This window comes from Narcine bancroftii, chromosome 7 (genome assembly GCF_036971445.1).
Source record: "Narcine bancroftii isolate sNarBan1 chromosome 7, sNarBan1.hap1, whole genome shotgun sequence".
Taxonomy (NCBI): domain Eukaryota; kingdom Metazoa; phylum Chordata; class Chondrichthyes; order Torpediniformes; family Narcinidae; genus Narcine; species Narcine bancroftii.
In genome coordinates, this window is record NC_091475.1 from 4,820,836 (window position 1) to 4,833,641 (window position 12,806).

The 12,806-nt window shown below is 41.3% G+C and overlaps 1 protein-coding gene across 1 annotated transcript in view; it reads right to left on the reverse strand.

Annotated features, from left to right (window-relative positions):
* LOC138738426 (CD166 antigen-like) overlaps positions 1–12,806 on the reverse strand; it is a 292,337-nt gene that overhangs the window by 42,439 nt on the left and 237,092 nt on the right. The window contains exon 2 of the mRNA XM_069888624.1: positions 7,971–8,071. Coding sequence (XP_069744725.1) covers positions 7,971–8,071 — 101 coding nt within the window. The remainder of the gene's footprint in view (positions 1–7,970; positions 8,072–12,806) is intronic.

The following is a 12,806-nucleotide window of genomic DNA, read 5'->3' on the forward strand; positions in this document are numbered from 1 at the left end:
CAACCAACCTTTCAGATATTGACCCTGTGTCACACTCTAGTGCTCTTAGCACATTACTCCCTACAAGCAGGCAACTCCCCAAGACAAACAAGCAGCCTGTGGACATCTTGTCTTGGTGTTATTTCCACAGCCTTCCACCCTGCCCGTTTGCGGGAAATGCCGAGGCCAACTGCCAGTAAGGGTGGTTGGTGAGAAGCCTGCAAGCCTGCTGTATGTATGGGACCAGTTGTCCCAGCGAAAATTTCTGGTGGACACAGGTTCAGAAGTTGGTTTGAACACATGCCGTCCTACCCCGGACCTGCAACTACAAGCAGTTAACAGTCAAAACATTCTGACCTTTGGCACCAGAAAGATGAATGTCAAGTTCGAGAATCATCTCTACAGTTGGCCATTTATTATAGCAACAGTATCCTGACCTTTGCTTGGTGCAGATTTTCTTCAGGCTCATTCACTCCTTGTCGACTTAAAAGGGCATTGGCTAATGGATGGAACTAATTTTCAGACTATTCCTCTGGCAGACGCCTCTTCCCCTGCTCTGTGCCTCCAAACATTAAGTAAACCAGTAGATTAATTCTCCAAGCTGTTGGAAGATATCCCTGAGATTACAACTCTACAATTTTCTGCCTCCACTGCAAAGCATGGTGTTACTCACCACATTTGTGTTAAGGGCTTGCCTATCCATGCTAAAGCATGCCGCTTGCTCCAGAGAAGTTGCGCTTAGCTAAGGAAGAGTTTGCCAAAGTGGAGGAACTAGGCATCTCCATTACATATGGTCCAGAAAGACAATGGAGGTTGGTGACCTTGTGGAGATTACAGGTGGCTTAATGATGCCACCATCCCAGATCATTATCCAATACCTCATATTCAGGATTTCTCCACTAATTTGCATGGAGCGAAGATCTTCTCCAAAATAGACTTTGTGCGTGGCCGTCACCAAAAGTACCAGTAGAGCCAGAAGGCATTCCAAAAGCAGCAATAATTACCCCATTTGGGTTGTTCGAAATTTTACAAATGCCATTCGGATTAAAGAATAGCGCTCAATCATTTCAACAGGTGATGGATACTTTAAGATGCGGTATGACCAATGTCTTCATTTACCTCACCGACATTTTAGTAGCCAGCGGGAATAAGGAAGAACATTTGGAACATCTAGAAACATAGAAAATAGGTGCAGGAGTAGGCCATTTGACCCTTCAAGCCAACACCGCCATTCATTATGATCATGGCTGATCAGTACCCGGTTCCTGGCTTCTCCCCATACCCCCTAATCCCCTTGGTCACAAGGGCCAAATCTAACCTACACTTAAATATTAACAGGGAACCGGCCTCAACTACTTTCTGTGGCAAAGAATTCCACACATTTACCACTCTCTGAGAGAAGAAAATTTTCCTCATCTCAGTCCTAAAAAACTTCCCCCTTATCCTTAAACTATAGCCCCTGGCTCTGGTTTTTCCCAGCATTGGAAACAACCTTCCTGTGTCTAGTCTGTCTAAACCATTGAGAATTTTATGTTTCTACAAGATCCCCCCTCAATCTTCTAAATTCCAGGGAATACAAGACTAGTCTATCCAACCTTTCTTCATATGGGAGCCCCTCCATCCCTGCTATCAGCCTAGTGAACCTTCTCTGCACCCCCTCCAAGGCGAGGATGTCCTTTCTCAGATAAGGCAACCAAAAACTGCATGCAGTACTCCAGGGTGTGATCTCACAAAGGGCCTGTACAGCTGCAGCAGGATCTCCCTACTCCTGGACTCAAATCCTCTCGCTATGAACGCCAACATACCATTCGCCCTCTTTAGCACCTGCTGCACCTGCACACCCACTTTCAACGACTAATGCACAGCAACACCCAAGTCTCTCTGCATCTCCCCTTTTCCTAAACAGATACCATTTAAATAATAATCCTCTTTCCTGTTCTTACCTCAAAAGTGGATAACCTCGCATTTATCCACATTATACTGCATCTGCCTCATCCTGGCCCACTCGCCTACCTTGTCCAAATCACCCTGCACTCTCCTAGCATCCTCTACACAGCTAACTAACCCTGCCACCTGACTTCGTATCATCTGCAAATTTTGAGATACTGTTATCTATTCCCACATCTAAGTCATTGATATACTTCGTAAACAATTGCGGCCCCAGCACTGAGCCCTGTGGTACTCCACTAGTCACTGGCTGCCATTCTGAAAATAACCTATTTATTCCTACTCTTTGCTTCCTGTCCCTCAACCAATTCTCTATCCACCTTAATACCATACCTCCTATACCGTGCTCTTTAACTTTATACGCTAGTCTTTTGAGTGGAACCTTATCAAACGCCTTTCTAAAGTCCAGATATATCACATCCACTGGTTCTCCCCTATCCACTCTACTGGTTACATCCTGAAAAAACTCTATTAGATTCGTCAGACATGATTTCCCCTTCACAAAACCATGCTGACTCTGTGCGACGATACCATGACTTTCCAAATGTCCAATTGCATCTTTAATAATCGATTATAGCACCTTCCCTACTACCAATGTCAGGCTAACTGGTCTATAGTTTCCCGATTTCTCTCTCCCTCCCTTCTTAAAGAGTGGGGTTACATTGGCCACCCTCCAATCCTCAGGAACTAATCCAGTATCCAAAAAGGTTTGAAACATTATCACCAACGCATCCACTATTTCCTGGGCTACTTCCTTCAGCACTCTCAGATGCAGTCTATCCGGCCCCGGGGATTTATCCGCCTTTAATCCCTGCAATTTAACTAATTCAACTTTTAAAAAAAACTTTATTTAAAAGATTTTTAAACAGTTTATAATCAAACATAACAGAAAGAAATCAATTTATTAAAAAAAACCCTCCCACCTCTTCAGCCAGCCCTCTTAAGGGGAGCCAATATAAAAATAAAATGTAGAATATATACAATATTTCAAAGTATTTCCAAATTCGTATACTCCAAATAGGGAGACCACATTTTAACAAAAGAGGAATAATTATCATGCAAGTTGCATGTAATTTTTTCCATAGTAATACAAGCTCTCAATTCATTGCCAACCTACTATATTAATCTCCACATTATCTTTCCAAGTACTAGCTACACATTTTCGTGCTACAGACAACACTAAGCATACAAATGCAATTTGAAATTTATCCAACCCATCCATTCAAAGAGACCATATAGCCCAAAAAAAAAATCAATGTGTCTAATGGTAATTTAATTTTAAATAACTTTTCCAAAACCAACCTAATTCCTTCCCAAAATAGTTGTACTTTAACACAAGACCAAACGGCATGTAAAAAAGTTCCAGTACATAGTCCAGATCTAAAACAAGAGTCCGAATTACTAAACCCATATTTTTTCAATTTCTCTGGAGTCAAATATAACTAATGTAAAAAAAATTATAATTAACCATTCCATATCTTACATTCGTCAATTTAGTTACAATTTCATGACACATAACTTCCCAATTCTCTTGAGGGATAATATAAGTTAAATCACTTTCCCATTTATTCCTAGATTTCTCCCATTCCGGTTTATCCATACTTTCTTGTAACAATTGATACATATCCGAAATGTAGCTCTTCTTTGGTATAGAGGAAATTAAAGATTCAAATTTCGTCAACTTAGGTAAATTCATCTCTTTACCATAATTATCTTTTATCAAAGCTCTGAGTTGATAATACACAAATAAAGAATTTACAGATATATCAAATTTCTCCCTCAATTGATTAAAAGAAAGAAACTGGCCTTATTCAAAACAGTCCTGAACTATCTTTATACCCTGAGAATTCCATCTCTTTAAATGGTTATTGAACATTGAAAAATAAATAAGCTGATTTATGATATAACGGGGTTTGAATTGATAATTTACCCTTCGATCCTAAAACCATATCTTTAACAAGTGTTTTAATACCGGCATATTACATTCCCGCAATAAGTTCATATTCCATTTAAATATAAACTGGTGGACATCAACTTCAGAAATACAAGCCATTTCCACCTTCGCCCAACTTGGGGGTTGGTCAATATCCACTGAAAAATTTCAACTGAGCAGCTTCATAATAATTTTGAAAATGAGGTAATTTAAGTCCTTGGATTTTTATATAAAGCCTTAACCCAACCAATAAGGGCCAAAATTAAACTTCTCTAACACCTTAAATAAAAAATTCCATTCAACCCTATCAAAAGCTTTTTCTGCATCCAGTGGTTGGGTTGCTGTCTCGATGCATTGACCAGTGTTATCAATCTAAGGATATTGTCAGACGCATTTCTATTCTTAATAAAACCTGTTTGATCTATATGTATCAACTATATGTATATTTAGCAAGTCTATTCACTAATACTTACGCGATAATTTTATAATCTATATTTAATAAAGAAATAGGTCTATACGAAGATACTTTGAATGGATCCCTATCTTTCTTTGGAATCACAATAATTATAGCACTCGAGCAAGATTCTGGTAACAACTGAATCTCAGTTATTTGCTGCAATACATCTCCAAATACAGATGATAAATCTTCATAAAATACTTTATAAAATTCAACTGAAGATCCATCATCCCCTGGCGACTTTCCTGTATAGCTTCTTTAATCTCAAAATCTGTAAATGGAGCTTCCAATTCCTTAACCTCCTCTTCCACTAAAACAGGTAATTTTAATTTAGATAAATAAGATTCAATACTAATACAACTTCTCGACTTACAATTTTTTCCTTTAGTCCCTCCATCACAATAGATCCCCGATCCTCAATAATTTCCTGTAGATTAGTTATGTCTTCCTTGGTGAAGACAGAACTAAAATAGTCATTCAAAAAGTCTGCCATACCCTTGTTCCCCATGATTAACTCACCCGTTTCTGTCCGCAACAGACCCACATTTGTCTTAACTAACCTCTTTCTCTTCACGTATCTATAAAAGCTTTAACACTCATTTTTTTATGTTCCCTGCCAGCTTCCTCTCATAATCCCTTTTACCTTTCCTAATTAATCCTTTTGTCCTCCTCTGCAGAACTCTGAATTTCTCCCAATCATCAGGGATATTATTCTTTTTGGCTAATTTGTAAGCTCCTTCTTTGGATTTGACACTCTCTCAGATCATCCTCGTTAGTCACATATGCACTACCCTCCTCGATTTATTCTTCGTACAAACTGGCATGTACATTTTCTGCACTTGCTCCAAGCTATCCTTAAATGACTGCCATTGCATTTCTACCCTTATCTTTGTACATTTTTTATTCATCTTCAAGAGTTTGGACTGACCTTCAATCCAGATAAATGTGTTTTTGGACAAGAAATGATTGATTTCTTGGCGCATAGGATTACTCTGGAAGGTGTGACTCCACTGCCATTCAAAGTTGAGGCCATTACCAAGTACTCAAGATCTGCTATGGTTAAAAGCCTGCAGGAATTCTTGGGAATGGTATATTTTTAACTTTGGTTTCTTCTGGGATCAGCTCATTTTGATTTACCATCCGGAAACGCCAGAACCATTCATTGAACTCAAAAGGGATACAACGCCTTCTTGAAGAAAAAAGATCTGCTGACTCACGCCCCTACGCTCAGCTACCCAGTTTTAAATGCAGCCACTGCCCTTTCTACAGATACCTCCAGTATGTCAACGGGCAATGTAAACCGTTAGCTTTCTTCAGCCGCCATCGTCGTGAAGAAGAGAAGAAATACAGTGCTTTTCATAAGAAGCTTTGTTTGGAAACCAGGAAGGAACTTAAGAAAGGAGTTAAGAGAGTAGGAAGGGGGTGCAAGAAGGGCATGGCAAGTAGGATTAAGGAAAACCATAAGGCATTCTATGGATACCTGAAGAATGGAGAGTGAAAGTAGGGCTGCCTAAGGACAAAGGAGGCAGAGGACATAGGGGAGGACCTAAATGAATACTCTGCTTCAGTGTTTACCAGAGAGAGGATCCTTGGTCAATATGAGGTCAGTATAGAACAAGCTTATGTGTATAAGTATTTTGAGGTTAAGAAGGAAGTGATGGACCTTCTTAAAAACATTAGGATCACTAAGTTCCTGGGATCAGACATGACACACCACCGGTTTCTAAAGAAAGCAAGGGCTTCGGCAATGATCTTTGCATCCTCCCTTGCCACAGGGGAGGTACCGGAGGATTAAAGAATTGCAAATATGGTTGGTCCCCTTGTTTTAAAAAATGGTAATAGAGAGAATCCTGGGAATTATACAACAGTGACTCTTGTGTCAGTTGTGGGCAAACTATTGGAGAGGATTCTTGGGGACAAGATTTACGAGCATTTAGAGAAGTTTAGTCTTCTCAGAGATAGTCAGCCTGGCTCTGTGAGGGATAGGCCATGCCTCATGAGCCTAATTGAGGTTTTTTTGAGCAAGTAACAAAAGAAATTGATGAAGGTAAGGTAGTAGATATGGTGAATATAGATTTTAGTAAAGTATTAGACAAGGTTCACCATGGTAGACTCATTCAGAAAGTTATGAGGCATGGGATCCATTGAACCTCAGCTGTGTGGATTTAGAATTAGCTTGCCTGCAAAAAGCAGAGGGCAGTTTGTAGATGGAACATATTCTATCTGGAGGTCAGTGAAGAGTGGAGTTCCACAGGGATCTATTCTGGGACTCCCTGCTCTTTGAGATTTCCATAAATGACCTGGATGAAGAGGTAGAGGGATGAGTCAATGTTTGTAGATGACATGAAGGTTGGAGGATAGTGTAAAAGTTGTCATAGGTTACCACAGAAAATAGAGTTGGATGAAAAAGTGGCAGATGGGGTTCAACCCGGACAAGTGTGAAGTGATGCATTTTGGAAGGTCAAACTTGAAGGCAGAGTACATGGCTAATGGCAGGATTCTTAACAGTGTGGGGTCCAAATCCATAGCTAAATGCATGAGGACATCTGAGAAAGGTGAAGGGAGCAAAGTTTATGAGTGATGTCAGTAGTAAGGTGTTTTTTTACAGAGAGTAGTGGGTGCTTTAAATGCATTGCCAGGGTAGGGGTGGTACCTGATACAATAGGAACATTTAAAAGACTCAGATCAGCACATAGATACAAGAAGAATAGTGTTATGGCTGTAAGGAAGGAAAGATTTAATTTGTTGAGTAGGTTTCTATCAGTCAATGCAACATTGTGGGCTGAAGGGCCTGCACTGTGCTGTTATGTTCTATATTCAAAATTTACTTGATGATAGGAGATAGACGGTGGCAATGGAAGGATGCTTTTCTGATTAGAGGTTTGTTTTGTAAATGGTATGGATGTAAGAGGTAAGATCAGTAAGTTCACATGAAAATTGTTGGTGTTGTGGATAGGTTGTCAAATTGTACCTCTGACTCGTTATGTGCACGGTTTCATAACTCCAAGGGAAATGGGCCAATGACAATTTTTCTCAAGGAAAATATTTCAGTAACAATTAGGCCTAGAGCGATGATTCTCAATCTTCCCTTCCCACTCACATACCACCTTAAATAAACCCTACTGATCACAGAGCGTAAGGATCGCTTACGCGGGAATGTGAGTTTGAGGGTGCAGTTTGAAAACCACTGGGATAGATAATCAAGATCCTTCATGCTAGGGTTATCAAAAAACAAGAAATCATAGTTTTAGGTTGGAGGAATGAGTTTTAAAGAGAATCTGCGTGGTAATTTTACTTCTCGCATGAAAAAAGTCTACGAATTGAGAGAAAATGAAAATTATTAAAATAGTTAAATTATAAAACTTTTATTATACTAAGGATCTATAAATTCCCAGATCCCCTCTTCTTGCATTAATGCAGCAAGGATATGTTGCTGCTTCTTCAAATACCTTCACCGTACAAGTGCCTGATGGTTCCTCAACAGACTAGGAAAGAGGTAGCACTAGCTGATCACATGATCACTATTGAAACAAATCATCTAAATATGGGAGCTTCTTCAGCTGACAAGTTCAATTTGCAAAAAACACAAAAGACATTCACCATCTTAGAACTCAGTCCGTGCAGAAAAAGAAACATGGTATTCATGCTACTCACCACTCTCCATGCCACAAAGAACAAGTCTCCTTCTTTTCTTGCCTCACAAGCCAGTGTGACATTATCTCCAACCATTGCAGTTATGGAAGTAACTGAATGAACTGGAAAAAAAAAGCACATAGAACTTGCATAAAAAGGGATATCTATTTATTTTTTTGTAATCTTTTATCAGTCTCCTTGAAGGGGAGAGGGGGAGGGTAATCAGGAACATCACTGAGCCACAACTCAAATCCCAGTGCCTTCCCTGACTCTTGGTGCTTCTCAGGTTGAGTTGTCATCTCTCAGCTCTTTATTTCAAATCCAACCACAAACAAGCTATATTCTGCAACAAAGGATGAGAACCTCAAATTTAGATCAAAAGTCTTCATGAGAAGGCAAATGAGTAATTCAGTGAAAGAAACACTTCAAGAAAAAGAAAACTACATTAAAATCTGCACGGAGAATAACAGGACAATTTAGAGGGATGAGGAAACAAAAGGCCAGAAAGATTTGCAGAATAAGAGAGTAAATTGAAGTCATGGATAAACAGAAACACTGAGATGACGGTGAAAGAGTAAACATCACTTACCAATTTCACTGGCCATTTCGCACAAACAGAGGAACTACTGACATGGTCTTTGCCCTCAGACAGCTCCAAGAAAAGTGCAGAGAACAAAACAAAGGACTCTACATCACCTTTGTTGACCTCACCAAAGCCTTCGACACCGTGAGCAGGAAAGGACTTTGGCAAATACTAGAGTGCCTCGGATGCCCCCCCCCCAAAGTTCCTCAACATGGTTATCCAACTGCACGAAAACCAACAAGGTCGGGTCAGATACAGCAATGAGCTCTCTGAACCCTTCTCCATTAACAATGGCGTGAAGCAAGGCTGTGTTCTCGCACCAACCCTCTTTTCAATCTTCTTCAGCATGATGCTGAACCAAGCCATGAAAGACCCCAACAATGAAGACGCTGTTTACATCCGGTACCGCACGGATGGCAGTCTCTTCAATCTGAGGCGCCTGCAAGCTCACACCAAGACACAAGAGAAACTTGTCCGTGAACTACTCTTTGCAGATGATGCCGCTTTAGTTGCCCATTCAGAGCCAGCTCTTCAGCGCTTGACGTCCTGCTTTGCGGAAACTGCCAAAATGTTTGGCCTGGAAGTCAGCCTGAAGAAAACTGAGGTCCTCCATCAGCCAGCTCCCCACCATGACTACCAGACCCCCCACATCTCCATCGGGCACACAAAACTCAAAACGGTCAACCAGTTTACCTATCTCGGCTGCACCATTTCATCAGATGCAAGGATCGACAATGAGATAGACAACAGACTCGCCAAGGCAAATAGCGCCTTTGGAAGACTACACAAAAGAGTCTGGAAAAACAACCAACTGAAAAACCTCACAAAGATAAGCGTATACAGAGCCATTGTCATACCCACACTCCTGTTCGGCTCCGAATCATGGGTCCTCTACCGGCACCACCTACGGCTCCTAGAATGCTTCCACCAGCGTTGTCTCCGCTCCATCCTCAACATCCATTGGAGCGCTTACACCCCTAACGTCGAAGTACTCGAGATGGCAGAGGTCGACAGCATCGAGTCCACGCTGCTGAAGATCCAGCTGCGCTGGATGGGTCACGTCTCCAGAATGGAGGACCATCGCCTTCCCAAGATCCTGTTATATGGCGAGCTCTCCACTGGCCACCGTGACAGAGGTGCACCAAAGAAAAGGTACAAGGACTGCCTAAAGAAATCTCTTGGTGCCTGCCACATTGACCATCGCCAGTGGGCTGATAACGCCTCAAACCGTGCATCTTGGTGCCTCACAGTTTGGCGGGCAGCAACCTCCTTTGAAGAAGACCGCAGAGCCCACCTCACTGACAAAAGGCAAAGGAGGAAAAACCCAACACCCAACCCCAACCAACCAATTTTCCCTTGCAGCCGCTGCAATCGTGTCTGCCTGTCCCGCATCGGACTTGTCAGCCACAAACGAGCCTGCAGCTGACGTGGACTTTTTACCCCCTCCATAAATCTTCGTCCGCGAAGCCAAGCCAAAGAAAATAGAAATCACAAAAAAAGTTTGCATTGTTCTCAAGGCTGACAAGTTCATTTTTATTGAAACTAAGCTACAGTGAACAAGTTTGTTTTGCATGCTATTGAGCAAGTCTATCCATACACCAGTACAACAGAATAAAATGCAGTGTAGAGAATAGAGTTACAGAGAGTGATCAGTTCATACAGAGCAAGAACAATCTTATTTTACCAGCATGAGGTTTGTTCAGTGGTCTGATATTAGTGGAAAAGTTACTGTCCTTGTGGTGTGTGATTTCAGGCTCTTCTTCCCATTGGGAGGAAGGAGAAGAGAGCGTGGCCAGGGTGGGAAGAGCTCACTGATATGTTGGCTGCTTTCCCGAAGCACCAGGAGGTATTGATGGAGTCATGGGTTCATGAATTCTTGTGGTATTAGGTGGATCAGTTCCTGTACAATGCAGTGAAGCATTCTGACAGGATACCCTCGATGGAGTATCCAGAGAAGTTGTTGAAGAATGGCAGGGATATGCTAAAATTTCCTCAGGTTCCTAAGGAACTGGAAGTGGTAGTGGCCTTCTTAGCTGTTACACTGACATAGTTGGTCCAGGACAGGTTATTGGAGATTTTTACTCCTAGTACCTTTAGCTGTCTACTACCTCCACTTCAACACCATTGATACAGACAGAAGGGTAAGCTCTACATGAAGACTATGTCTAGCTCTTTAGTCTTGCTGACACAGAGAAAGATTGCTGTCCGAGACCCTCTATCTCATTTCTGGATTCTGTTTCGTCATTGATGAGAACCAGTCTGCAACAGTGGTGTCATCTGAGAATGTAGAGATGGGAGTTAGGGGAGTGTTTGACTACATGTTTAAGGGTATTCAGGGATTACTGTAGGGGGCTAGGCACAGCGTGGTCGTAAAGGAGGTGCCAAATTCATCACTACTGTATCAAAGAATTTCCCTCTTGCTCCAACAATGCAGATGGATCTTGCTCCAACTTTTCAAATCCACCTTGAGTATACAGGTGCCTAACCTTTTATCCGGAATTCCGAAAACTAGCAACCTCCAAAAATTGGCACTTTTTTCAGTAGATGACATCTGCTCAAAGATGGAATTTGGCACCTAACATGACCCGACGCGTCCCTGGCTAAATGCCCGTGCATCCTGTTGGATTCTGCTACTTTATCAGCGCCTCTGAATAACCTATACTGACACCCATCCAGTGTGGCGCCATGATTTCAGTTGGCCCGGCGGCGGCTACCCATCGTCGCTACCCATAATCCCCCATGCAGCTGAAACTGCCAGCCCAGGAGAACCGAGAAGGGGGCCATTCTCCTGCCGCTGGTACAACGGGGTGGGGAAAAAAAAGAGCATGACTCTGGCAGGCAAGGAGGAGAGAGATGGCAGCACAACTCGGGTGGGCTTAAAGGGACAGAAATCCGGAAGATTCCAAACAATGGCAGGTGTCCAGTCCTGATGATCCCGGATAAAAGGTTAGGCACCTGTACTCATTTAAAAACTCCTATAGCTTCCACTTGATCATAACTGACACCTAACCTTTAGAACAATTATGTTTATTTTTAAATAATTTATTTAAATGTTTCCAAGACTCATCTAGAACATAACATAGATCATATAAATAGTATTTTAAAATTAGAGAATCATATAATTGCCCAAATCTCACCCCACCCCCTCTCAACTGCTAACACAAAAAAAAATTGTCCAAAAGAGAAGGGGTGTTTAAACCTGTCTTCATTAATTAGTCCATATCTTGATCTTCAGAAATTCAACACCATTAACCTAACTATATTATTTAATCCTTTTCGGGGAAGTTAATTGTACCCTTAAGCCAGTATGATTCAATTAAGGTTGCCATATTCTAACAAACACATCCTATTTCTTTCTTAGATTATGAGTCGTCTTTTCCGGGGGTTGGGGGGGGGCACAACTTTGCATTTCCATATTTCAGTGAGTAATAAGTAGGGGGGAGTTGGACTTCCATGTAACAGTGATACATTTCCCGGTTACCGCTAATGAAATCCTCATGAACTAGATTGGATATTTTGATAGCTTTATGCCAATAAGATTGCTCAATAAATAAGGTTCTGGCTCCAATGGAAAATCCACTTTTATAATTTTTGTCAAAATTTCTGCCAAGTCACAGCACAAGGATCTTACAGGTTGAATGTATAAATGTTGTTACAATACTTACACAAGCACAGTATATTCATAAACAAGTTAGAGTCTAAGTTGTGAGGTTTAAAAATGACAATGGATACTCTACTCCAAGGTCCCAGTTACGTTATCCTTGTGAGAATTCACAATGTAATTTAATTATTTTCTGTTTGCATTTTTCTCGATTACATTTTCGATCTGTCTTATTTTAAAACATAGACAAATGTTCATCCTTGGGCATCTATGAAGCCAGCTTCAATGTGTATTAAAGGAAACCTTGAGAATGAATGACAAATTCTATTACATGTCAGTGCAACATCTCCATTAATGTCTAAATCACTATGAACCCTGCTCAGGAACTTCTCTTCCCAGCTTGTGACCTTCTCTCAATCCACCTCTTCCCCCACAACACCATTCACCAACCTGCAACCTGATTCAACACTCCCAGTGCCCCAACCTCAACTCCTAATCATCAAGCCTTTTACAACCATGACTTCAATTCATGTACCTCAGTATCTCCAGCTGATGATCACATTCCCTTACTTGACTAGTCCCACACCGTTTCAAACGTCATCTCATACTCAACCAATTACCAGCATCAGCCCCCTCCCACTTCCAACAAAATTCCAGGCAGTTTCAATATCTC